The 27,908-nt window shown below is 39.5% G+C and overlaps 2 protein-coding genes and 1 long non-coding RNA gene across 11 annotated transcripts in view; 2 read left to right on the plus strand and 1 right to left on the minus strand.

Moving 5' to 3' along the window:
• Window positions 1-12,950, plus strand: part of TRAM1 (translocation associated membrane protein 1) — a 31,627-nt gene extending 18,677 nt beyond the window's left edge. For 5 of the 7 annotated variants that reach the window (XM_081501770.1, XM_081501769.1, XM_081501767.1 and 2 more), the window contains 5 exons: window positions 2,887-2,957; window positions 3,060-3,164; window positions 3,969-4,112; window positions 5,022-5,182; window positions 11,368-12,950. In XM_081501770.1, coding sequence (XP_081357896.1) covers window positions 2,887-2,957; window positions 3,060-3,164; window positions 3,969-4,112; window positions 5,022-5,182; window positions 11,368-11,441 — 555 coding nt within the window. In that variant the 3' untranslated portion in view covers window positions 11,442-12,950. Of the gene's footprint in view, window positions 1-2,886; window positions 2,958-3,059; window positions 3,165-3,968; window positions 4,113-5,021; window positions 5,187-11,367 lie in introns of all 7 variants that reach the window. The other 2 variants (XM_081501772.1, XM_081501768.1) reach the window with 1 other exon arrangement.
• On the minus strand, window positions 853-19,873 carry LOC145510469 (uncharacterized). 2 transcript variants are annotated; one of them, XR_014057044.1, is made up of 3 exons: window positions 19,668-19,873; window positions 15,861-15,908; window positions 853-1,120 (listed from the first exon to the last, which is right to left on the minus strand). It is a non-coding gene; the product is annotated as an uncharacterized LOC145510469 (long non-coding RNA). The 2 variants fall into 2 exon arrangements; XR_014057043.1 differs by lacking the exon at window positions 853-1,120 and adding an exon at window positions 17,421-17,645 and having other exon boundaries at window positions 14,652-15,908.
• Window positions 19,874-20,067: 194 nt separating this feature from the next.
• Window positions 20,068-27,908, plus strand: part of NCOA2 (nuclear receptor coactivator 2) — a 428,580-nt gene continuing 420,739 nt past the window's right edge. For both annotated transcript variants that reach the window (XM_081501778.1, XM_081501783.1), the window contains exon 1: window positions 20,068-20,280. The gene's annotated coding sequence lies outside the window, so the exon portion shown is untranslated. The remainder of the gene's footprint in view (window positions 20,281-27,908) is intronic.

The following is a 27,908-nucleotide window of genomic DNA, read 5'->3' on the forward strand; positions in this document are numbered from 1 at the left end:
GCCCCAGAGACCATGGTGCTGGGCAAGGTCTTTATTGTTGGCCACAGACATGTAAGCCCCAGAAGGGCTGTAACCCAGTGAGGATTGAAGAACATCAGAGGAAGTCTGGTCTCATTTTAAAAAGTCATGCTACATCACACCTGTCACCTTATTATTGTTAATAGGGGAACACCTTTGACCTGCACTCTGCACCACTCCTTGCAATAGACCCCTCCCTGTCATTTATTTTGACACTTTTCTTTGGTTCGGCTTTGAATGTGCAAACATTGCTTTAGAGACACTGGCCAGTTTGTAGAAGGCTCAAGTTTCCATTACTTAGAAAAAGATATCTTGGTACTCTGTCCTTTTGGGAAAGCTCTTGCTAAGGATTTGACAGTTGTGAAGATGGGACCTTTGGTGGTATTTACTCACCATGATTGACTCAGTTGGTTGCTATCAGAAAGGCAGGGCTGAGATGCAAAGTTGAACTTGAATTTAGGGAAGAAGCTCTGGACTTTTCTTTACCTAAGAGCAAGCAAAACCTTGCCTCACATAATTAGGTTGAGGTTTAAGGAGAAAAAATAAAAGAGAAATGGAATGACTTTTTGAAATATAGTATGTTTGTAATTTATAATAGTGTTTTTAGATTTGTCTGACAGGAAAAAAGATAGGCAGCTTATGTTCTCTGCTAAATGGCATATTTTTAAAACTTATTTGTGTTTCTTCTTTTTAAAAAAAATCATTTTTTTCTTTAATCTTTCCAAGCAGTTACACTGCTATAGCTTTTCCAGCAATTATTCCAGCAAATTAGTTTTTTACGTTGATTTACACAAGTTGTTATGTAATAAAATGAGTTTAGTGTCCAATCAGCAATTTTAAAACTTTTTAAAAAGCTTTTATTATAAGTATCAAGGGTCCTCTTGGTGTTGTTTTCCCCTCAGAAATTTGGAACACTCTTTAGCACATCTGAAGGAATATGGCATTGTTTCTTATACATAGTCACTTACATGCCACCTTGCTGCAACTTCAATTGTATTTAAAATTATAGTGAGGAACTTCCCTGGCAGTCCAATGGTTACTAAGACTTCCAGTGGAGAGGGTGCAGGTTTGATCCCTGGTTGGGAAGCCACATGCCTTGCAGCTGAAAAACGAAAACATAAAACAGAAGCAATATTGTAACAAATTCAATAAAGCCTTTTAAAATGGTCCACATCAAAAAAAAAAAAATCTTTAGAAACAATAAAATAAAAAATAAAATTACCGTGAACGTTAGAGTGTTTTGTTGTATACTATCTAAAATCATTTTGTGCAGTGCCAATGATATACACACCACACTTTCAGAAATACAAGTACCATGTATTTAGTGATACCTCTGTTTCCACAGCATGTCAAATTGCAATTGTAACACTACAGCTGAGCTGGTCTGAAATGATTTTAAGGGAGTAAAGAGACTTCCTTGTGGTTGAACTTTGCCACGTTATCACAACACCTTGCTCTCTCTCTCTCTCGCTCCTTTAGTACAGAGAAATATTTCATTGGAAGTTTGAAAATTATGTGGAGAAAATTGTCAGCCAGCCTTAGTTCTCTCTCCAGTTGGAAGCTCCACTGTACGCTTAGTATTGTGTCTTAGGAATTTTCCCCGAGAGTTCCACGGTGTAGGACTCTATATAGTTCTGGTCAACTGTCATACGTTCTCTAACACTTGATCTTTGTACCATTCTTACTGGAAAAGACTTTTCAGTTTCAAAACTACACTTACAAACTCTTTACTCTTTCTCAGAAGATTTGGTGAAGTAACTGTACTTGAATTTTAGGGGCTGAAAGAGAAGAGATCTGCATTCAGCTCTCCTGTATGCCAGTGCAAGTCTAGTGAGGTTCCAGGCAAATGGTGCTCAGTTTGCTGACATCAACCACTATTGTAATCATTTTAATTAGAGCTGCAGTACATGAATAGTACTAACCAGGCTAGTAGAGCCTTATAATGTAATATATATAACCAGGCTAGTAGAACCATATATGTGGTAAACTGCCAAAAGCAGAGTAGAAATGAGCGGTACAGGCATTTCCTAAATTAACAAGTGTTATAGGGCCTACTGTTCATTTTTTGCAAACATTTTTGACTGTAACCTAAGGTGAAAAACTATAGAGTTTACATTATAATTCTGTGTGTGTGTGTGTGTACAGGTGTGTGTAAATCTGGAATAAAACTTTCATAAAACAATACAATGTGCTGTACATGCTAGCATTTTTTAAATTATATTTCGTATTTCAAAAGATGTTAGAGTGACTCCTAAATTAATTTTATGAGTCACTTGACTTAAACATCTTTGAAAACCACTATTTCTAAGATAACCAAGTCACTAAGAACTATGGAGGAGGGGGAATGGGAAGGAAAAGCAAAAGTGAAATCTGAATACCTGACTTACAGGGTTATTAAGAGGAGAAAGAATATACAAGTAGATGGTATCCTAAGTGAGAAGATAAATTTTAACCTTCGGTTGTAATGACTTGACTGACAGTGAAATGAAAGGGATTAAAAAACATGAATACTATTTAGGTAAACAAAAGAATTTCTGCTGGTATAAACATAGCAGTTTTAATATTAGAAGGACATTATGGTTATTAAGATTGTGTCGTTTAGTATTATTTATTATAAAAAGAACCATTCACTACTAAAAGGGATTTGGAGTTCATCTGATTCAAGCAAACCCAGGTTATTCACATTTCCAGACGAGTAGATGAAGCCAAGAGAGGGTAAAGGACTGTGGCCAACTGGGGTGAGCAGTCAGAGTGGGTACTGGGCAGAGTGGCCTTCAGGTCTTCTTGTGACAGTGCATTTTCACACTGCTTCTCCAAACAGAACTACTTCCCCCAGTTTTAACCTGTTGTGCAATTTTCTGTTTACAGGAGGATATTCCTCGTCAGCTCATCTACATCGGCCTTTACCTCTTTCACATTGCTGGAGCTTATCTTTTAAAGTGAGTTGGGATTTTTATTGGGCGTGTTTATGGCCTGGGCAGATAATATGCTACTCTGTCTTAATTCATAATCTTTTCATTTTAAATGTGTTCTTTTAACAGCTTGAATCATCTAGGACTTGTGCTTTTGGTGCTACACTATTTTGTCGAGTTTCTTTTCCACATTTCCCGCCTGTTTTACTTTAGTGATGAAAAGTATCAGAAAGGGTGAGTCTTTGAACCATTCTGCTTCTTGTGTAATTAAAGTCAGTACCTATGTTGCAAAGGACCATGCTATTGCCAAGGTCTCTGCTATGGGCAGTTATGTTGCTTTATAAGCTACTTTAAATAAAATGACACTTTTTAACAATTGAAGTTGGTATTTTGTTCTCTAAAATAGTCTTTCTTAGCTTGAGAGATAGTATATTGGAACTTCTAGTTTTGAAGGTTGAGGGTTTACTTTTCTGATAAAACTTTTCCTATCTTGTTTAGTGCACATTGTTCTTTTGGAGAAGGAATAATGAGGTAAAGTGAACTTTCAGAAGAAATTGTAATAATAGATTATAGAGCCTTAAAGATACAAAAATATTTTGATGGGACAATTAAAACTTGAACAGCATTGAAGTAATATGTCTTATATAGAGCCTTGGGAAAAAAAGTGAAACGAGGACTCTCATGAGAATTGACTACATGGCCTTTGTTTTTATTCAGCCTTTTCAAAAATTGTTCTATATACCAGTAGTTCTCAGAATCATTAATAGTTGTCATACACATACATAGAAAATCAGCTAAACGAAAAAAAAAATCGAATATTTCTTTAACTGGATTTCTAGAACCTGAAATATGCTTATATGTTATACAGTCTCCAAGAATGTGATATAATATGAAGCATTTCCCTAGCATTTTCAGAATCCTTTTTGCAGAACAGTAAGAAATCCTGTTTTAATATGCATTTACTTAACAGGAATCTGATTTATACTAGATCTTATCTTTGCAATTTTGTGAATCTGACTTGCAACATTTTTTTCGCAGATTTTCTCTGTGGGCAGTTCTGTTTGTTTTGGGAAGACTTCTGACTTTGATTCTCTCGGTACTCACTGTTGGCTTTGGCCTGGCAAGAGCAGAGAACCAGAAGCTGGATTTCAGTACTGGAAACTTCAATGTGTTGGCTGTTAGGTAGGGTTGCTTTAACACTTTTCTCACCTTGCCCTACAATGTAATATGTATTATCAATTTAAAATATGAATTGTCTAAAATATAAAGGTATAATTATGAGGGGTAGGGGAAAATACTCATTTGATTTGATTTCATACCTATTGCAATTTCATGTATAAATTAAGGTATCAGTACTAAAGCATTTAAATACAAATAAACTTACAAAACAGAGACTCACAGGCTTAGAAAATGAACTTATGGTTGCCAAGGGGCGGGGATAATTAGGGAGTTGGGGATGGACATGTACACTCTGCTGTATTTTAAATGGATAACCAACAAGGACATACTGTATAGCACAGGGAACTCTGCTCAATGTTCTGTGCCAGCCTGGATAGGGAGAAGGATTTGAGGGAGAATGGATACATGTATATGGATGACTGGGTCCCTTTGCTGTTCACCTGAAACTACCACATTTTAATTGGCTATACCCCAATAAAAAATAAAAAGTTTAAAGTTTGAAAAAAAGTTTCTAAAGCATTTATTTAACTTCTGGGGTTAATTATTGTGCTCAGTCACTTTAGTCATGTCCAACTCTTTGTGACCCTGTGGACTGTAGCCAGCCAGGGCTCCTCTGTCCATGGCATTCTCCAGGCAAGAATACTAAAGTGAGTTGCCATGCCCTCCTCCAAGGGATCTTCCCAGCAGGCTTGAAACCTGAGTCTCTTGCATCTCCTTCATTGGCAGGTGGATTCTTTACCACTAAGCCATCTGGGGTTAATTATTAGTGGGGTAATTATTCATTAATATAATCTTATCAACGTAGTGGGAATTTAGTGCTAAGTCAATACTGTCAAAGCAAGAGAGACTACTTTATGCAATGGCATTGCTTGGGTGCACGTTAATTTTCTGTTTATTTCTTTGTATTCTCAGAATTGCTGTTCTGGCATCCATTTGCATTACCCAAGCGTTCATGATGTGGAAGTTCATTAATTTTCAGCTTCGAAGGTGGAGAGAACATTCTACTTTTCAGGCACCAGCTGTGAAGAAGAAGCCACCAGTGACTAAAGGCAGATCTTCTAGAAAAGGAACAGGTTTGTGTTCAGCAAACAGTGAAAAACCTGAAGTAGAAAACACTTTTTTTTTTTAATGTTTTGGGGTCTAATTTATAATTTTATTTAAGATTTAAAATCTTAAAAAGAAGAGTTAATTCTACTTACTAACAAAATTAGAAAGAAAATCATTTTGCCCCATCTTACAATTTGGTGGTTCCCTCAAATCAGTTATTCCCCTCAAAAGCCATCCACTAAAGTTCTCTCTCACAAGTTCTGCAGACTTGGTGATTTTGAGCCCCTCTAGACCAATGTGTACATGGGCAGTTTTAATGAGTGGGTATCCTGAAGAGTGATAGTGCTTTTGGACATCTTACTCATATTTAAAAAAACAAGACCTCTTTCATCTCCTTTCCATCTGCCCTTTAGTCCCAAGAGGAAGAGCTCTTTTATAACTCCTGATTGTTTGGCCCTTCATCTTTTACTTTGCATCTCACCTCTTTTCTCCTTCTGGCTTTTGATTGAAAATGCATTGACAGTGGAATAATTTTTCAACTTATAGTATTAGAGCTGGAACTGTAAGATGAGAAATTCCATTTTAAAATCTTTATCAACAGTGGTGGTTTGCTCCTTTTGTGTCTTTATATCTGATAGTTTATGTCCTCCAGTCTTGTCCTTATTCAGGTTTGTATCAGCAACTCTTGAGCCTTTGTGTGTCATATGAATTTTAGTGCATCGTGGTCAGTTTCCACACACACAAAAAGCTTCACTGGGGTATTGGGTTGGTATTACTGTGACTCCATAGATCAACTGAGGAAGAATTGAGTATTTCAACCCATGAGCATGACGTGTGTGTGAACATCCAGTCTTTCACCTTTAAGTATGGTGTTACCTGTGTGTGTATGTGTGTGCGCATGTGTGTGTGCATGTGCATACACACTAAGTCGCTTCAGTTGTGTCCAACTCTTTGTGATCCTATGGACTGTAGCCCACCAGACTCCTTTGTCCATGGGAATCTCCAAGCAAGAATACTTGAGTGGGTTGCCATGCCCTCCTCCGGGGGATCTTCCCAACCCAGGGATCGAACCCATGTCTCTTACGTCTCCTGCATTGGCAGATGGGTTCTTTACCACTAGTACCAACTGGGAAGTCCCGAACATGCTATATAACTCCCACTTATATAGAATACCTCTGATTTCTCTCAGTAATGTTTTTTAATAACTGCTTTATTGGAATATAATTCATACATGAGAAGTTGACCTTTTAAAGTGTATATTTCAGTAGTTCTTAAGTATATTCACAAAGTTGTGCATACCACTGCCTAATTGTAGATTTGTATCACCCAGAAAAAAACTCATGCCCACTAGCAGTCATTTTCCATTCCCTCCTTTCCTCTGCCCCTAGCAATCTCTTACCTGTTCTCTGTCTCTAGATTAGCCTTTTCTGGACATTTTTTTTTCACATAGCACATTTTTAAAATTCATATGTATCATACATAGCGTATATCGATACTTCATTCCTTTCCATGGCCAAATAATAAACAAGTGTATGAAGATACAGTGTTAGGTTTATCCGTAAATTGATGAATATTTGGGTTGTTTTCTATGTTGGGGCTACCATGACTGATGCTGTTAATATTCATGTACATATTTTTGTTTGAACACCTAGTTTTTGCTATTTGGGATACATACCTAGGAGTAGAATTGCTGGGTCATATCATAACTGTATATTTAACACTTGGGAGAACTGCTAAACTGTTTTCTGAAGTATAACGTTGTATTCATACATTCATCGTTTCACATGTTGATATCCAATTGTCTCTGCACCATTTGTGAAAAAACTAGTTTTTGTTTAATTGTCTTGATAATCTTGTTAAAAAATCAGTTGATAATAAAAGTAGTAATTTATTTCTGGCTCTGTTCTATTCTCTTCATCAGGATGTCTGTTCTTATGCCCTTGTCTTGATTACCATAGCTTTGTAGTAAGTTTTGAAATCATGAAATGTGAGTCTGCCAGTTTTGTTTTTTTCATGTTTTGGGTATTCTGAGTGCCTTGCATTTCCATACAAATTTTAGGATCAGTTTATCGTTTTCCTGCAAAAAAGCTGGGCTTCATTTGGGGTATCTTGGGTCTGTAGATTGCCTTGGGGAGGTGAACATAGATGTCTTTATGTCTTTGGGGGTCTTTAATTTTTTTCAATTAAATTTTATAGATATCAGTGTATAAGTTTTGCACTCCTTCATTAAATTTATTCCTAAGTATTTTATTCTTTTTGATGCTTTTGTAAATAGAATTGTCTTCTTAATTTCATTTTTGGATTTTTCATTGCCAGTGTATAGAAATGCAATGGAATTTTTGCATATTGATCTTGTATCCTACAACATTGCTGTACTTACTGGGTTTTTTTAATTTTTATTTCATTATTTAATTGCATTTTTGTGGATTTCTTTGCATTTTCAATATACAAGCTCATGTCATCTGCAAAGAGATAGTTTTACTTTTCCCTCTTCAGTCTGGATGCCTTTTATTTCATTTTCTTGCCAAATTACCCTGGCTAGAACCTCCAAAACATTTTTGAATAAGCGAAAACATACATCCTCGCCTTATTCCTGATCTTAGCAGGAAAACACCCAGTCTTTCACCTTTAAGTATAATGTTACCTGTGAGTTTTGCCTAAATGGGCTTCAACATGTAGAGAAAGTTCCCTTTTTTCCTTAGTTTGTAATTTTTATCACAAAAGGATGTTAGGTTTTATCACTTCCTTTTTCTGCAACTGTTGAGATCATCAAATGGTTTGTATCCTTTATTATTATCATGCATGCGTGCTCAATCACTTCAAGTGTGTCTGACTTCCTGTAACTCCATGGACTTTAGCCCATCAGGTTCCTCTGTCCATGGGATTATCTTGGCAAGTTGGAGTGCGTTGCCATTTCCTCTTCTAGATTATTATCATGGATTATGTTAATTTTTTTTAATGTTAAGCAAACAATGCCATCCTGGGATAAAGCTCACTGACTGGTAATGTACATAATCCTTTGAATTTTGCTTGATTTGACTTGCTAGTATTTTGTTGAGGATTTTTATATCTATATTCATAAAGAATATAGATATGTATTTTTGGTAATGTATTTCCTGACATAAACCCAAGTTGATGATAATATCTCTTTTGCTGGATGGTTTTTTCAGTATTTTGTTAGGATTTTTGCATCTGTGTTCATGTAAAAGATTAGGCTAAAATTAGCCTTTTGTCAGGTTTTGATATGAGTTTTGCTGACTTTATAAAAGGTACTGGGCAAGTTTGTCCTTCATGTAATGCCAGCATCATTTCTTATTTAAATGTTTGGAAGGATTCACCAGTGAAGCTATTATCCAACCTAGACTTTTCTTTATAGGAAGGTACAGATTTACATTCTTTAATAGATAATAGGATTATTCAAATTTTTTATTTCTTATTTCTCTTTTGGTAAATTGTATTTTTCAAGGATTTATCCATTTCATCTAAATTTGTGAAATGTATTGACGTAAAATTATTCATAGTATCTACTTACTAATGCCTGTAAAACAGCAATGATTCCCATTTTCCACTTCCCATGTTAGTAATTTATGCCTTTCTGTTTTTCACTTCCATCAGCCAAGAACCAACATTTGTCTTCTTTTGCTGATTGTCTCAGTTCTGTCACTGATTTCTGTTCTTATTTCCCTTTCTTTGGGTTTAATTTGCTGTTTTGTTATTTGTAGCTTTGTTAAAATGATTCATTGATTTTTATCCCTTCTCATGAATTACTTGCAATTAAGGGCAGACTTCCCTTTCAGCATTCCTTTACCCTTATTTCACAGGTTTTGATACATCTTTTTCATTATCATTCAGTTTCAAATATTTTATGATTCCAATTGTGATTTCTTCTTTGACTCCTGGATTATTTTTAAGTACGTTGTGTAGTTTACAAATATTTGGGTAATTTCTAGTTTTTACTAGTGATTTCTACCTTAATTCCACTGTGGTTAAAAAACACACTCTGAATTATTTCAGTTCTTTGAAATTTGTTGGGACCTTCATTATTTCTCGTCATGTGTTCAGTTTTGATGAATGTTCCCTTTGGGCTTGTCAAGGATGTGTATTGTGTGTTTGTTGAGTATGTTGTTCTATAGGTAGGCTTCAGGTCCATTTGTGTGGTCCAGTCTTTTGTGTCTTTACTGACTTGGTAGAAGGAGTTCGGCTTGTTCAGTCAGTTAATTACGAAAGGTATTGACCCACTTCTCCTTATAGCTTGTACATTTTTGCTTTAAATATTGTGAGGATGTATTACAGGTGCATCAAAGTTTAGAGTTGTTATAAATCCCTGTAGAATGTGTCCTTTGTTATTGTCACATGTCCATCTTCATCTCTGCTGCTGCTGCTGCTGAGTCGTTTCAGTCGTGTCCAACTGCAGCCTACCAGGCTCCTCCGTCCATGGGATTTTCCAGGCAAGAGTACTGCAGTGGGGTGCCATTGCCTTCTCCCATCTTCATCTCTAGTTAGTCTGAATTCACTCTAGCTCACCAACTTTCTTGTGGTAAAATGTTATATCATATCATGGTGTACCTTTTCAAACTATTTTAGGTACACCTATTCCTTAAACCTTTTCTTGTCCCTAAATATAAATTGTGTCTCTTGTAAGCAGTGTGTAATTTGATTTTAGTTTTTTCATCCAGTCTGACGGAATTGTTCTTTTTTGACAGTTACACTATGATGTGCCTGAGTTTGATTTTCTTTGTGTATAACCTGCTCTGCATTGTACCTAGCTTCTTGAATCTTGGCTTGGTGTCTTTCACTATTTGGGGGAAATTCTTCACCATTATTTCTTCAGATACTGCTTTTGCCCCATTCTCTTTCTCCTGTCCTTCAGGAATTCCAGTACACGTGTTTAAACCCCTTTACCCTGGCCTTTTATATCTTTTTATGCTTTTCTGTTTTTTTCCATCCTTTTTTTCCTGAGTTTCAATGTGAGTATTTTTTTCTAGTTTACTAATCTCTTCTGTTGTGTCTAATCTGCTATTAAATTTTTATTAAATTTATATTTTTAGTTGTGATATTTTCCAGTCCTAGGATTAAAGATCCTTGAGTCCTTGGATGAAACTACTTGTCTTTGCATTTATTTTTATTAGTCATTGTTCTATTAATGTCCCTGTCTGACAGCTCCACATCTGGCTCATCTGAGGATCTATTTCTGATATTTTTTCTTCTCTTAGTTTCTAGTCATTTGGTCTTGTAACACTGACACACCTGGTAATTTTTAATTGAATACTGAATGTTTTGTGTAAAAGAATGTAGATACTGTGGCTGCATCAGTAGAAACTCTGGATTAAATATGAGTGGATCATTCTGTGTCACTGAAGCCGATGTATTTCCAGTTTGCCCTCATTCCTAGGACATCAACTATTTCTAAGGACTTTCTTCTCTGACAGGCACTGAATACTTATTTTTATCTCCCTGTCATTGTGAGACGTACCAATTCTCTGTGTAGCTTTTTGTTCACAGAGTTACTTTCTGCTGGATTTCTCTGAGTCTTGCTTGGTGTGTGTGTGCATTTGTGTGTGTGTGTGTGCTATGTGCTCATTGAGTAGCTGGCAGATCCCTTGGGGGAGAAATATACTTAGCTGACTTGTTTTTTTCCCCAGTGCCTTCAAATGGCCATTTTTATGTTCTCCTTTTATGGGTATTTTAGGAGGGAGGCTTGGTCTTATATGAGTTATTCCACCCTAGCTTGAAGAAGGCCATTATAACACTCTTAAACATAAGAGTTATCCTAAATGCCGATTTTTTAATATGTTGTAAAGAAACATATCCCCAAGAACCTCCCTTGTCTGCTGTCCAGTATAAAAAACATTCCTGTTTTTCTATGAAAGTGTTGCTTTGCAGACTTTTTTGTATAATTCTTGTAGTTGTTTTCCAGAGTTTCTGTCAGTTTTCTTTCTTTCCTTTTTTGAACTATTTTTGGAGATATAATTGACATATTATGACTCCTTTTAATTTGCTGCTTTCAGTTCATTGTGTTTAACTTGTTAGAAGGTTTTATGATTGGTTAAATACTAGGATGGATTAAGCACTAGTAAGTTTCACCTAAGGGCATAAGAGTATATATTGGGTTTTAAATTTTCTTTTCTGAAGGTACCTTTATGTATAAAAGATACTGTCATTTACACTTATTTATAAAAGAAAATAATCCTGATTTTTTTTCTCTTTTCAGAAAATGGTGTCAATGGAACAGTAACTTCAAATGGAGCAGACTCTCCCCGTAATAGAAAAGAGAAATCTTCATAATGAATTATAATCTAATTGATTAATGTCCCCAAAGAAATCTGCTTCTTACTATATCTTTCAGCACTAGAGATTTTTTTCTGTTTCTGAAAATACATTTTCTGCTCTTTGATTCTTGCTACTGTTGCATTGTTTCATGCATTTTTTTAAAGGGCATTTGAGGGGAGGATGATTCCTATGAGTGAAAAAAATGTTTTAGCTTAGACTAAGCTACCTGCCTTCAAAATAGTTTAGGGACCACCATCATATTTTATTTTATTTTATTTTGTTTTTTATCTTTAAGCATTTTTCTAATGATTTGAAGAGATAACTATTTACAAAAATTATACATGTCAGTGATACAATTTCTTGCTCTCGCCAATTTTTTATATTAAGCAAGATGGCCTGTTCCAGCAGGGTCATATTTTTTAAGTTATCTTTCAGGGCAAAATGGAAATAATATAAAGTTGGATGTCAAATTTTAATATGTTTTCAGTGTTCTCTAATTTTTAGGAATTTTTGTAGCCTTTACACTTGGGAAAAAAGATTTGTAAATTCACCAAAATACTTGTGTGCTTTATTTTATAGTGATTGTTAATGTTACATCCCCATTTTTTTAAGGAAAAAAAACATACTTTTGGTTACGATGTGTGGAGATATATTGCCATGTATATTGAATCAAAATATCTTAACATAAAAGTACTTGTGAAGTAATATCTTTCTTGTGCATTTTCAACACTTGTAAACTGGAAATCAGAAAATTAAATGTTTCCTATAGAGAAGAAAATTTAACCATAGCCCTTTTTGATATGTTTATTAAATAATGATTCTTAATGGGGCTTGTCATAAGTTTGATATGCACAGGATCTTAGAAAAATACTGTTTAACCTGAAAACCCTTTTAAAAAATAATGCCTACTTGATTTATATACATGAAAAGGATGTCAATATGTCGAAAATATTTAATGCACTAACCTCAAATTGAAAATTCAGGTGGATAAATAGTCTTACAAAAGACAGTGCTTTATGTTATAACTGTAGCTTTGGTTCCATCCTTATTTGAGAAACCATTTATCTGTATAAAACATATTTTTGGATAAATATATATATATATATTTGTATCTCTACAGAAAGGCTCTAAAAAACATTTGAGTAAAATATTTGGTTCCCTTTTCTATAATTATCCTTTCAACTCTTTATAGCTGTCCTTGGGTTTTTGTCATCTTTACAAGACACATGTCGCTCCTTTCAGTGTTCACATCTTGCTCCCCACTTCTCACTTCTGTCACCAGCTAATGTTTGCGCCATTTTTAGTATAAAAGTTGCAGACCTGGTCGCTCTGCAGTTTAATGAGTTGCCATGCTGCTAGAAAGTGCTTTCTGTTTCCAGCTGTTTACCTACTTCCTGGAAAAAGTAGTAGCTCTCTGTAGCATCATGGAGTTTCCGTGGAACCAAATCTCTGCCATTAAAAACTGGCCTTATATTGAACTATACGTTGAGAAATCAATCAGAATAAAAATTTTTACTTTCACAAGCTGCATCTTGAACGTTTTCTTTGTTAGCAAGTTTTACACTATTTTTAGTGTCTAATCTCATTAAAAGGTACACATTTATTTTTATAAGTGAAATTTTTTTTTTTATATTTATTTTTGGCTGCACTGGGTCTTTGCTGCTATGTGTAGACTTTGTGTAGTTGCAGCAAAAGGGGGCTACTCTCGCATGCTTCTCATTGCCATGGCTTCTCTTGTTGGGAACATGGGCTCTAGGATGCACCAGCTTCAGTAATTGCAGCACACCAGCTTATTTGGGATCAGAGCCATGTCTCCTGCATTATTGCAGGTGGATTCTTAACCACTGGACCACCAGGGAAGTCCTGTACACATGTTTAAAGAGTATACTTTTGAAAAACATTTAGAATAGCCTTTCCTCCAAAGTAACACGTGTTCTACCAAAAAGCATGATTAGTTTCATGTATTTATTGAGAGCATGCCTGAGAAAAAATGGTTTATAACCAAATTCAGGGACTGTTAGGCTAAACAAACTTAAAGGTGTGTCTTTTTTACTGTCGGACTGGTCATCCTTTACATGCATACATGCTTCCTGACATACCTAGAATGACAGCAGTGGGGACCCAACATGCAGTGACTCAACACTCAGTCGAGGAAACTTCTTTCTGTGAAATTCCAGCACTTGCTACAGGTGCTGCAAACCCATACAGCATATGCTGTGGGTTTTGATGGGAAGCCTTTGGCATTACAAAACACACGTATATGCATCAGTGTAATTGTAAAGAGTAAGCCCTAGATCCCCTCCAAACAAAGTTTCCCTACAGGCCCCCAGAGGCTCCATGTCACCCAGCCTCTGTCACACTCTGAAGCCTGGTAGAAAGCATCACAGAATGACCTTGAACTAGTTGCTTTGCCACTCTGGGGGTGTCTTTCCCTCTGTAAGATGCCTTCTTGCCTGCGTTTTAGGGTATGGCTGTGAGTGGTCCAGGTGGACTATTGTGGAAAAAATGGATTAACATTCTAAAATTAGTTGTGCATAGTCTTTAAGTTCAGAACTAATTCTGGAGCGATGCTTGTGTAAGTGAGGGAATGGAGAGAAACGTGTCACACAGATGTTGGCAATAGCTAATGACACCCTTTATCTCCAAGGTGTTGCCAGATGTTTTCACAGAAAACTAGTTCTGTGGCCTGTCTGCAATCAATAAAAATCAGTTGGTGTTGATCACCTGTTTGCATTTTTTAAAGAGTAGCCTTCAAAGTAACCCTGGAGGAAATTCTAGGTTAGTGCTTAAAAATGTTTTTCCCCTAAGAGATGTTTTTCACCCTAGGTGTGATACTTGATTCAGTTACAAAGCATCATCTACTATAAAACTTCAACACAGAAGATAGGTTTGGGAATTGAAGAGTAGACATTAGCTAGTGTTGAAAGAATTAAAGACTTAGTTAATTAAAGAATTAACTAAGGGCCTGAAGAAAGTAAAGGGGGTTGGACTGAGTACATGTTTTAGAAGCGCTGGTATACAGCTCAACCCACTAGAATGAAAGACAAGAAGACAAATCTACAGCATAGGAAACTATATTCAATATCCTATAATAAACCATAATGGCAATTATTTGAAAAAGAATATGAGGACTTCCTTGGAGGTCCAGTGGTTAAGACTGCTTCCGATGCAGGGGATACAAGTTCAATCCTGTCTGGGAACTAAGATCCCACATACCATGTGGTGTATCCAAAAAAATTTTTAATTAAACAAGAATGTACATAGGTATAAATTAATCACTTTGCTGTACACCACAGAAACTAACACAACATTGTAAATCAACTGTACTTCAGTAATAGGGCTTTGTCCATTTGATTACTGAACTGTGTGTAAAGCCATTAGCCGTTCACAGTAGGCAGCACCCACCTGTGGCTCAGCTCTATCCTATGAAGACAGCAGAGAGCCAAGTCTTTAAAAAGAGAAACTAGTCTTGTGCTTACCTAAGCATGATTTGCTTAACAAAAGGCTGCACTAGGCACCTGTGTGTCACACATCAACCAGCTTTATCCAAAATTCAAAGAAAGGCTAAGCCAATTTGCCCAGCTTAACTATTTTTGTGAAAAGATTATTACTATATTTGCTTAAAGCTGAAATCAAACATTTTGTGTTCTAAAAAAAAGAAAATCAAAAATTTAAGAAGCTTAGGTTCCATCACATAATTACTAGTAACTTTGAATTTACATTGGCCAAAGAAAGAAATCTCCTATTTTGAAGATCCAAATTTTAATGAGAAATAACTTGCTGATTTCCATGAACATTAATAAGTACATAGTGGCAAAACTAGAAGGCAAAACTTCGAATCTTGACTCCTCCACTCATCAGCTCTGTATGATCTAGTTAATGTCTGTGACTCAGTTTCCTGAGAGTGATAGCACTGTCCCCATGAAGTAATTCGAAGAATGGATTGTGCATAGCTCCGTGCCTGATGCCTATCAAATGTTACTCGTTAGCTCATAAGTTTGTGACACACAGTTCATGGAATGAATGGCTCACAGTATTATTAAGTAATTTTAGTTGTTAACTACTTTTCCCTGTAAGACCTCATTGCATGAGGCTGATGAGCACTTGCTCACTGAGCAGGAGCAGTGCTCCATGGCTGCTGCCCTTGAGCTCTGGGGCCAGCGATGCTGCAGGAGATGTTCGAGTCACCATCACAGCATTTAGTCATTGGAAGATTGTATGCATGCTTTTACCCAGCATGAATGTTCATAAAGCAAACTTTCAAGTCTGTATTGAATGATTTATGTGATACAATAATCATAAAAGCAAATAGTATGTGTAATCTCTAAAAAATGATTTTTTAAAAATCAGATACCTATGGTTATGAAACTATACATTCATTTAGATGGCATGTACCACTTCTAGAGAGCTATTAGCTGCTTAGAATTGCCTTACCTTCTAACAGAAAGATTCAAACTCCATTAGGTAAATGAGTATATTTATCTGGGAAAGAAAAAGGGCGTATTACAAGATAGCATTTATCAAGAAATTTGAGCTGATCTCATAAAATGTCCTAGAAATTACAACTGGACTGGAGGGCCTAGATGTGGCAGATAGCCAAGTGTGGATAATATATGAAACAGACCAAAATCTGAAGACTGAGGTTGCTACTCTTGTTATATGTTGGTTAACTGACTTCTGGACTGATAGTTTCTTCTTCCCTCAAATATGAGAAGCTATGGTAATACTCCTTGTGAGAACAATTTGAGATTAATGTTTCAAAAATGCAACTTTACCAAATTTAGGTTATTAGTGATCAGACCAAATGGAGTGGTCCTTTTCTATTTCTTGCTAATGTCATTCACAACAAACAAACAGAACGCTAAGACACAGGTAGGGGCTTCCCTGGCAGTCCAGTGGTTAAGACTCTGCAGTTCCACTGCAGGGGGCATGGGTTTGATCCCTGGTCAGGGAACTAAGATCCTGTATGCCACAGGGCACAGCCAAAAACAAGCAATTTTTAAAAACCCAGAACAGTAAGACAGGTTATTTGTAACTCAGATCAGAAGGGGAAAATGCTTATACTGTATCTATGCTAATAAAAGGTTAAGTGTTTTTAAAAAGTGGATTCAATTCTGTAGGATTAAGGTCTAGAAGACTACCAGGACTATGTTAGAAGACTGGTGATTAACCAAATTCTAATACACATAGGAAGCTTTAAAGAGTTCAAAAGAAAACACTCGAGGCTTGGTTCAACCTTCTCTTCAAAGAGAACTTGGGTAGCTACACATCAGTCATTCTCCGTGAATAGAAACCCCAGTTCTAACCTAGAAGTCATTTCTCAGTTGATACCACGACATAGTGGGTCAGCTCTGTCTCAGTGAAGAAATAATGGTACCGAGGAACAAGAGGGGGATGGGGAAATAGCCCTTTAGCCAAAAGAAATGTCTTTCTGAAGTGCAATATTCTGCAGTGATTTTCATTGAAATTTATAGAGCACATCTCTAAATATTGGCCATTATACAGAAAGCAGGCTCATTTCATTTATTCTTCTGTGATATAGCATCTTAATTTTGCATGGTCTGTGGGTTTTGTTTTTTTTTCAATGAATACTAAAACAATAGAGAATTTGAAAAGCAAAGCCATTTTGCGGAATGTAGCTTCAGGTTTAAGTAATCATGGCTCTCCTTGTTTTACCGGATTTTGATGAGCACTAACGTTCTAATTACAGCCCAGCATTTCTCGTTCAGCCGGCAGTGCCAATCATCCTCTATTATGAATGGACGTGGAGTAAGTGCCCCGTTAGGGCTGCTGCAGTCACCATCGTCATTTTCCGCTCCTGCTCGGTCCACGTCAGCGCTCCAGTCTCCATCGGCAAGAGCAGCTGCACTTCCTGTACTCATTAACCCAGCTGCCCTTGACATTTGTTCGCTTATTTTAGAACTAATGTCACAAATTCTCTTCTAAAGGAAACACTTCTGGCTTGTGATTTTTTTTTTGTATTGATTATTTCACCTGTTTCTTTATGTAGGAGCTACACTTCCAGATGAAAGAATCCTCTTCCATTTCACACACTGGGCTTCAAAATTCCAAATAGAAGCCCTACACATTATTATGATCTGATGTGATAGAATGGCCAATGGGAGGGACCAAGCTGAATGTAGATCCACAACTTCACTCTTTGATCTGGAAGTCTGGCTTTAGAAGTAGTAGAAATTTCTTTCTGATATTTCTAATCGCCTAAATAAAAAGAAACTGAAGTTACCAGTTATGTAGGGTATTTTTACATTTGGTGATTTTCATTTCAGAGATGCTGAGTTTTAATAGGTTCATACTCGGCTTTGCCTCCCCTTGAGCTCTGCAAATGTCTGTTGATTTTTTTTAACTTTTTAATTTTATATTGGAGTATAGCCGATAAATAATGTTGTGATAGTTTCAGGTGGACAGCAAATGGACTTGGCCATACATATACATGTATCCATTCTCCTCCAAACTCCCCTGCCATGCAGGCTGCCACAAACATTGAGCAGATACAATGTGCTATACAATTGGTTCTTGTTGGTTATCCCTTTTAAATATAGCAGCGTGTAAGTGTCCATCCCAAACTCCCTAACAATCCCTTCCCTCCATCTTTCCCCCTTGCCAATGTCTGATCTTGTTTCCATTAATTCCACACCATCTTTATCTTTCCCTGCATGCAGCAGGGTCCCAATGTCTAGCATCTTGAATTTGAAATGAATGAAATAGGGACAGGATATTTGCATTTTTACATTCTGGTAGAGCAAAGCACTAGCCTCTCCCACATCAATCCCCAAAATACCCTCCCACAGCCCATTCTTTATCCTCCACACTCTTTTTTCCTCAAAAGACACAATAATACTCTATTGATTCTAGACTGTACTCTCTCACCCCCATACTTCAGCCTCTCTGAAATAAGAAGGGGTTTTTCAATCAATGGCATGTCATGATTGGCAGCATTTTTTCTCAATGTACATAAAATAAGGACTTTTTTTAATGGTGATTTCTTAGATTCTATGAAATGCAGTTAAAAACTGCTAGCTTACTAAGTTGTAATTATAGTAAGTGCTTCCCCAACCTTTATTTTTACTCTTCATAAGAACCATATGAATAGAAAGGGACCATTCTTAGCCCAGTTCGATCCATAGGTCAGGAAGGTCCCCTGGAGGAAGAAATGGCAACCCACTCCAGTATTCTTGCCTGGGAAATCCCATGGACAGAGGAGACTGGCTGGCTATCCGTAGAGTTGCAAAGAGTCGAATACCACTGAAGCAACTTAGCACACAAGCATGCAAAGCCAGGCTTTGGACAGGTGCGTTTGATCTGTTCCTCCACCCAACCCTCCTCCACCCAAGCCTGTCCTTAGAAGAGGAGCCTTAGATATGATGTTCACCATTTTTACTTCCAGGGAATATTGCAAAGATAAAGTTATTTACAATTGTAGACACAGCGTTAATCAGACGCAACATTTTAATTTACTCAATAATCACTAACAGACTTTTTCTGGATATGACAGGGGTACAAAATTTACTAAACAGAATCCCTGCCTTTAAGGGCTCACAGTCTAAAGGGGAGGCAGACATCTCAGACAATAATTACAACAATGGGCAAAGTCCTACAGTGGGGATTGGTACCTGTCACCTCAAGCAGAAGATGCCTCAGGTATGAGGCTGAATTCTGTCTGGAAGCTGAGAGGCTTTCTGGAGGAATGACCTGAAACTGAGTTTTGTTTCATTTTTGCTTTTTTTGGCCGCACTGCACCACATGTGTGATCTTAGTTCACCCACCAGGGATTGAACCAGTATCCCCTGCATTAGCAGTGTGGAGTCTTAACCACTGGACCACCAGGGAAGTCCTGAAGCTGAGTTTTGAATCTGAAGAATGTGCTTCAGGGCTTGGCGCCCAGGGCCCAGTGATGAAGGAAGGAGTGAATGAATCAAGCCACCAGTGAAAGAAGGAATCAGCTAAGGCTAGAGAGAGTTTCCCAGGTGAAGAGCACATCTGCCTATGCAGGAGATGTAAGAGACGTGGGTTCGATCCCTGGGTCAGGAAGATCCCCTGAAGGAGGGCATGGCAACCCACTCCAGTATTCTTGTCTGGATAATCCCACAACAGAGAAGCCTGGAGGGCTATAATCCATAGGGTCGCAAAGGGTCGGACACAACTGAAGCAACTTAGCTGGAGAGAGGCTGGGCCCCTAACTTGGAGACACTATAGGTACGGAGCAATCAAGAAAACACAAACCTTTGAGGGAGGCTGAGAGGGAAGGGAAAGAGGTGAAGAGACGCTAGAGGTCACGGAAACCAAGCAAAAGGGCTTCAAGGGGGAAGTGATCAACGGTGTCAGAAGTGGCGAGAGAAAGCAAAGACTGAAAAAAAAAAAACATTCCTCAAATGTATCTCTGAGGAAGTCTTTGGTGTCCTCCTAAGAAGAGCAAAAGATGTGACTGTAATGGGGGCGGGGCAGGGTACAGCTGTTAGCCGTCCAGCTCAGTCATTGGTCGGCATCAGCAGTGGGCCCCTCCCCCAAGTTAGTGACCGTTAGGAGAGACCGTTAGCAGTCCTGCTCAGCCATTGGTCAACATCTCAGTGGGTCCTTCCCCCTGCCCTTCCTCTGTATAAAAGGAGCCTGAGTTAGGCTGAGGGGAGATGGGTTTTTTAGACACTAGTCTGCCATCTGCTCCATCTGCTCCCTTTCCAATTAAAGTCGTATTCCTTTCCCCCGAACAACTGGGCCTCCCAATGTATTGGCCTGTCCTGCAGTTAGCAGAGTGAGCCTGGGCTAGGCAACTTTACATTGCCTCACTTCCATTTATGGACCTAAGGCCTTGAAGGATCAAGAGGGAGCCCGCAGGACGGTAGGTGCTGGACCCCTCCCAGCAGGAGGGAAGAGACACTGACCTCACCCAACCCCACCGCAACGCACCCCCCACCCCCACCCTGAGGCCAGCGTGCAGAACACCCACAGTGGAAAAGTGCAGGAAAGAGTGGGGGCCCAGTGACACTGCCCCCCAGCCCCTGTCACTGGAAGCCTGCTAGGGCCTTCCCGAGTCTGCTGTGTGCAGGGCTCCCAGAGCAAGGCCGCCATCCCCACTAAAGACCCTGACTACAGGGACTGATGGGAGTGATCACATCCCCAGTTACTAGGACCCAGGTGAGACCCCAGGTTGGGGGTGGGGTGGGCAAATGTTCACAGCTTCCATCATGGCCCCGCAGTGGCTGTAACTAGTAACAAAAGTCATTTCTTGAGACCCAAGTGGCTTTTTATGACCCACAACAGACATGACGAGCTATAGGACCTGCCCAAGTGCATCCCCACTAGCAGAAAGAGAAGGAGCCCACAGAGTGGGTTTGAAGGGACAGTAACACAAAATTAAGTTGCTTCATGATTCCACCCTATCAAAGTCAGTGCACTGAATTAAAAGTTTACAAGTGAAAATGGAGGAAAAAATCCATTACAGGCAGACCTCAGAGAGATCGCAGAGTTAGGCTCCAGACTATAGCAATATGCAGAATATGGTAATTAAAAGAGTCCCATGAATTTTTTGCTTTCCCAGTGCATATAAAGGTTATGTTTTCACCATACTGTAGCCTACTACGTGTGCAATAGCATTATGCCTAAAAAATGCACATACTTTAGGTAGAAAATACTGTTTTGCTAAAAAGTGCTAAGCATCATCTGAACCTTCTGTGAGTCATAGTAGTAACATTAGAGATCACCGATCGTAGATCACCTAAACAAATACAATAATTTTTTTAAAAAAGCTTTAAATATTGCCAGTATTGACAAAATGTGACACAGAGGCAAGGAGCAAGCAAATGCTCTTGGGAAAACGGCCCCAACAGACTTGCTCAACACAGGGTTGTACCAAGTTTTCAACTCTTAAAAAGCATAGTATCTGGGAAGCTCAATAAAGCAAGGTGAGCCTGTATAAGCAGCGTAGTTGCTGAGGCCCAGGAGGAGTCACTCACACAGATATGAGTGCCCTGGTTCCAAGCAACATGGCAAGGCTCAGAATCCACAGGGACAGACGTCACAGGTATGATTTCCGATCCTCACTGACCTAAAAGTGTGAAGAAAGTAACCATGTACAAAAATACAATGATACACTGTAAGTGCTGGAAAAGTAGAGGTGCAGGCTCAGTCACGTCTGACTCTGTGCAACCCTATGGACTATAATCCCCCGGGCTCCTCTGTCCATGGGATTCTCCAGGCAAGAACACTGACGTGGGTTGTCATTTCCTACTTCAGGGGATCTTCCTGACCCATAGATCAAATTTGCATCTCTGTGTCTCCTGCATTGGCAGGCAGATGCTTTATCATTGAACCACCAGTTAAGTACTGTAAAGGGGTCCACCAAATGTGAGAGAGAGAGGGAGAAAAGGATGGAAGGAGAGGAGGCAAGGCATCTCTTCAGAAAATTACCTGGAAGCTGAGAAGTATTATACTTACCAGGCTGAGTACCACTAGGGCCAAGAGCGAAGGGGGCATTGGTTAGAGCAGCCCACCCAAGATAAATGTGCCATTGGATGGGGAAGCCAGCAGGGTGGGGTCTTTAGGACGTTGATGCCAGGCCTTGAGCGGCCAGGCCACCCATTTTCCTTGGCACCAACGTATCTCCAAGGTATTTCTTTTCCTGCCATCTTCATGGAGAAGTGTGGCCTGCAGGTGTATAGCGGGCAGGTTCCAGGGAAGGAAGCTTCATCCATTTTCCCTCTTGTTTTGTCAGCAAGTCTTTCTCCTTTGAAGATGCCAGTGAAAGTGATATTTCTTGGGACACTCTCAGCAATATTGTTAAATCTTACAGGTTAGGTGCCTGCTTACATGTGCTTATTTTCTAGCACATGTAATTGGTATTATTTTATTATTTCATTCCTCCTCCCTGCATTTATCGAGCACTGTTACATTGGACCTTGTGCTCAGTCCCTCAGTTGTGTCCGACTCTTTGCAACCCCATGGACTGTGGCCCGCCAGACTCCATGGAATTCCCCAGGCAAGGATACTGGGGTGGGTTACACTCACTTCTTCAGGGAAGCTTCCTGAACCAGAGATCGAACCCAAGTCCATCCTGCAAATTGTTGGTAACAAATCTTCAGTAAGGTAAGTTTAGAAACAGAGTAAATATTTAGAACTTTTATGGAAGTTTGACAGAATAGTTTTTGTGTATTGAATCTAAAAAGAGAGAGAGATTTAAACTTGTGTTTAGTAGTCTTTGAGCTTTCTTAAAAATTGAATTTTCCTAGTAGTTTATTATTATTTTCCAAAACATTGTTCTGTGATGGATTAAAAAAAAAAATCAGTCTTTCCCCACAGGTGCTCTGACATGCTTTATTTTGAGCCACTAGTTCAGTTCAGTTGCTCAGTTGTATCTGACTCTTTGCGACCCCATGGACCGCAGCACTCCAGGCTTCCCTATCCATTACCAACTCGCAGACCTTGCTCAAATTCAAGTCCATCAAGTCGGTGATGCCATACAATCATCTCATCCTCTGTTGTCCCCTTCTCCTCCCGCCTTCAATCTTTCCCAGCATCAGGGTCTTTTCCAATGAGTCATTTCTTCATATCAGGTGGCCAAAGCATTGGAACTTCAGCTTCAGCGTCAGTCCTTCCAATGAATATTCAGGACTGATTTCCTTGAGGATTGACTGGTTGGATCTCCTTGCAGTCCAAGACTCTCAAGAGTCTTCTCCAGCACCACAGTTCAAAAGCATCAATTCTTCGGTGCTCAGCTTTCTTTATGGTCCAACTCTCACATCCATACATGACTATAGAAAACCCATAGCTTTGACTAGATGGACCTTTGTCAGCAAAGTAATGTCTTTGCTTTTTAATATGCTGTCTAGGTTTGTCATAGCTTTTCCTCCAAGCAGCAAGCGTCTTTTAATTTCATGGCTGCGGTCACCATCTGCAGTGATTTTGGAGCCCAAGAAAATAAGTGGGCCTCAAAGGCACTTGGCTCAAAAGCACAGGCAGTTAAACCTGATAGTTCTCAAAAGGAGCCAGAAACACTCTTGATGAGTCAGAAGGGAGCTTGGACCTACCCTGTAGACTTTCTCATTCAAAATAGAGGCTTTGGCCAGTTTCTTGGCAGCTTTCCAGATTTCTGCCAGCAGGAAACACAGATAAGAAAGCTTTGAAAAAGCAGAGCACACTCTTGAAAGTCCTATTTATCCAGAGCAGACACTTGACTTTACAAGAAGTCCACAAAAAGAGAGCTGGCCAGAAGGAGGCACAGAAGGATTGGGTGGTATCACTGATGTCCTTGGACAGCAAGGAGATCAAGCCAATTCATCCTAAAGAAAATCAACCCTGAATATTCATTGGAAGGACTGCTGCTGAAGCTGAAACTCCAATACTTTGGCCACCTGTTTCGAAAAGCTGACTTATTGGAAAAGACCCTGATGCTGGGAAAGACTGAGGGCAAGAGGAGAAGAGGGCAGCAGAGGATGAGGTGTTTAGATAGCATCACTGACTCAATGGACATGAGTTTGCGCAAACTGCAGGAGATAATGAAGGACAGGAAAGCCTGGCATGTTGCAATTCATGGGGTTGCAAAGGGTCGGACACAACTTAGCAACTGAACAATGAACAACTGATGTCTTCAGAGCCAAGTGTCATGTCTGCTTTTTCTGACTCTAAGGAAAATAGAAGAGTCCTGAGCTGATATAGTTACAAAGCCTCTGGCATAAATCCAAAGATGGCCACTGTAATATCATTATGGTTAAACAATATTATGGTTAGGAAATCAGCCTTCAAGTTCGCCACATTTACCTGTGTGGTTCCTCCTAGATTGCTAAGAAAGGTGAAGCCTGCTATTGGATGGATTTCGCCAAGGAAATGCCACAAAGTCCCCAACTGGGATACTTCACTGCCAGCAAGTCTAAGCCAGCCTTCAGCACTCACAGGCAATTTAAATTAACATGTCCTTAGTGGACACAACCAGTTCCCTTTATTTGTATTCTTAGCTGTTCTCATATGTCTTTAGTCGGTGTCTTCCATTAGAGTGAATTAGTTGGATTTTTGCAGGCAGAAAAAAATATCTTCCCATATCTTTTGTAATTTTCCCACATGCCTATTACATTCTGTACCCAGAGGGTTCTGAGTAAATGTTGACTAACCCGTTAACAAAATGATGTAAATCAAACAGCAGGCTCCCTTTTTCCACTTTCAAAGTGCATTTATTTTCCATGCTGGTTCATTGTTGTATTCAAGGTTCCATGAATTAGATTTAAAATTTTGGAAATGAAAGAAAAAAATAGTACAGAATACTTGTCAAATATATGTCAAGATCTAATTAGCTCAGAGAAAATCTAAGCCATCCAACCATTGGAGGAGGCCTCCACCAGTGAGTTTTCTTGAAGGGAAATTAAAAACTAAAACACTGACTTTTTACATTCTATTTCCTGAAAATTATCCAGAAAGGCCCTGTGTGTTCTTTCTTGGCCACAACATCCGTGAGAAGGGGTCCAGCTATGAGGGGGCCTGGAGGGAGTGAGGGTGACAGGGTCTAGAGAGGACAGCCCAGTCGACAGGGGCGGGGGAGTGGGGAACCACAGGCCACGGTGTTGGACACAAGCTCCAAGCTGTGGAGAATCAGGAGCCCTGAGGGCACAGAAACTTCATTCCATTTTCCCTCACCATCTCCTTGTCTCCTTCTCCCCTGCATTTGCCCACCACATCCCCATTTTGCTTAGCCAAACACACTTCCCTTCTGATAGAACTTGTTTGGCTGGGGTATGAGGAGTGGCCCGCATTGTGTTTTGAATAGAGGGTTTCATTTTCACTTGTCACCCCATTGCTCTGTAATCATCCTGCAAACCTAGCAAGTGGAACCAAAGTTTTTTCGAGAAAGACCCAACACTCTTCAAACACAGCAAGTCTCAACCTCCCCAAGGAAGAGTGCATGGACACTGACCAGACCCTTTGAGACACTGACCAGACCCTTTGAGAACCACAAGTCATGTTTTAGACTCTTGTTACAGCTTGTTCCAGAAAAGGCATATGTGGTGTCTCCACTGAATGTCATTTGGTAATAATACGGTTCATGTAGTAAGTGAGCACCATCCATGAGAGAGAAGCTAAAGAGAAGAAAGGGAGCCATGAAAAACAGGATCATTTAAGCACAGGCCCACGACTCTGGAATCTTGCCCTTTTCCAAAGACCTCACGAAAACTGAGAATTAGGCAACAGGAGGCGGGCAGAGAAAAGAAACAGGCTTTGCCCATTTCTTCCTTTGGTTTTCCAAGAAATACGTTCTGTAGCCTCATTTTGGTATGTTTGCTGTTGGCAGAAGCTTGTAGGTTATTTCATGTGCAGGACTTCATTCAACAATACATTTTGAGGTCAGGACTTCCTTACCTATGGTGAAATCACATAGGCTATTTTGGTTATTTTCTAGGAAAGTGAAAGTGAAATTGAATTCGTTCAATCGTGTCGGACTCTTTGCCACCCCGTGGACTGTAGCCTACCAGGCTCCTCCGTCCATGGGATTCTCCAGGCAAGAATACTGGAGTGGGTTGCCATTTCCTTCTCCAGGGGATCTTTCCAACCCAGGGATCGAACCCGGGTCTATTTTCTAGGATATCAGGGGAAAAAAAGACTATTTTTTAAAAAATAAGAAACAGGAAGGGTAGAAGGAACAAAATAATAAAAGGAGCTTGAAAAATGTTAAGTCAAATCTGAAGGGGAACAAACTATTTTTCCTGCTAACGTGAGGCCCAGTTACCTGTGTATCTTATTAAAGGGTGTGTGGTGAGGGGTGCAGAGGGGCCAGGAGACATAGGTAGTGCTTCCCTACGTCTTTCGTTAACTGCATCCACTCACTTCCTAGGACCTTCCTGCGCTGTGTTGTCCTGTGCTTAGTGGCTCCGTCGTTTCTGACCCTTTGCGACCCTACAGACTGTAGCCTGCCAGGCTCCTCATGAGCTATGGAGTCATTGGCAATGAGAAGTGGAGAAAAGTAGTCCAACCACACAGACCAGGAGAGGTTTAGATCATGCCCAAGCATAGAAGCAGATACCCGACTCCTTTCTTGGTGCCCTTGCACCTTGAGAACTCAGGCTCCCCTCTCATCAGAGTTGGGGATTTGGAAGCAGATCCAGAATGGAAGGGACAGTACAAGATTTGAGAACACATTTTGTACTTACTTCTAAATGGTAAGAGGAAATGTGGAGGCAGTCTTTGTGGGGAGAGGGAGCCTTACTGGTTTGGGGGAGTTTTGGTTTTTCTTCAAGATCCTGTTTGGCTTCCCTGGCTAGGTGCTAGGTCCTTACTGGTGGTCTCAGAGAGGGGGAAGAGTGGCAAGTAAAAACAGAACCCAATTCACAACCCGATCCCAAACAAAGATACAGGCAACAAAGCTCTTACAAAAGCGTGCATGCACGTGTGCGCATGCATGCACACACACACACACCCCTAGGACACTATAATCCTCTCAGGCAAACTAGCCCCATGCTAATCTTGAAGGGCCAGTGCCCCTTTAAGACTGCAAAGGTGTAGTCCTATAGTCTTACTCTTTGAGACCCCAGGGACTGTAACCTGCCAGGCTCCTCTGTCCATGGAATTTTCCAGGTAAGAAGTGAAGTGGGTTGCCATTTCCCACTCCAGAGGATCTTCCCCACCCAGGGATCGAACCTGCATCTTTTGCATCTTCTGCACTGACACAAGGATTCTTTACCACCGCACCACCTGGGAAACTTAAGACAACACTGCCTTCTTGTCAAACCCTAAGGAAGGTGGAAGAAGCCAGAACCCCCTCTGGTGCCCTCTGTGCCCAGAGGTTATTTAATATCTAGTTTTCATCCACTTGAGCTTTCATTCAGGTTATGTATTTCCATCTGCTCATTCTTTCATTCAACCACGATTAACATATTGTGGGCTTTTTCTGGTCAGTATAGATAAAACTACCATATTTTTGTTATTAGATGCTTCAGTTCAGTTCAGTTCAGTCGTTCAGTTGTGTCCGACTCTTTGCGACCCATAGACTACAGCACACCAGGCTTCCCTGTCCATCACAAACTCCTGAAGCTTACTCAAACTCATGTCTGTCAAGTTGGTGATGCCATCCAACCATCTCATCCTCTGTCGTCCCCTTTTCCTCCCGCCTTCAATTTTTCCCAGCGTCAGGGTCTTTTCAAATGAGTCCTTCGCATCAGGTGGCCAAAGTATTGGAGTTTCAGCTTCAGCGTCAGTTATTCCAATGAATATTCAGGACTGATTTCCTTTAGGATGTACTGGTTCAATCTTCTTGCTGTCTAAAGAGTCTTCTCCAACACCACAGTTCAAAAGCATCGATTCTTCAGTGCTCAGCTTTCTTTACAGTCCAACTCTCACATCCATACATGACTACTAGAAAAACCATTGCTTTGACTAGATGGGCTTTTGTTGGCAAAGTAATGTCTCTGATTTTTAACATGCTGTTTAGGTTGGTCTAGCTTTTCTTCCAAGGTACAAGCGTCTTTTAATTTCATGGCTGAAGTCACCATC

The sequence above is a fragment of the Giraffa tippelskirchi genome, chromosome 6, assembly GCF_054371585.1.
Source record: "Giraffa tippelskirchi isolate mGirTip1 chromosome 6, T2T-mGirTip1v1.2.pri, whole genome shotgun sequence".
In the NCBI taxonomy this organism is placed as follows: Eukaryota; Metazoa; Chordata; class Mammalia; order Artiodactyla; family Giraffidae; genus Giraffa; species Giraffa tippelskirchi.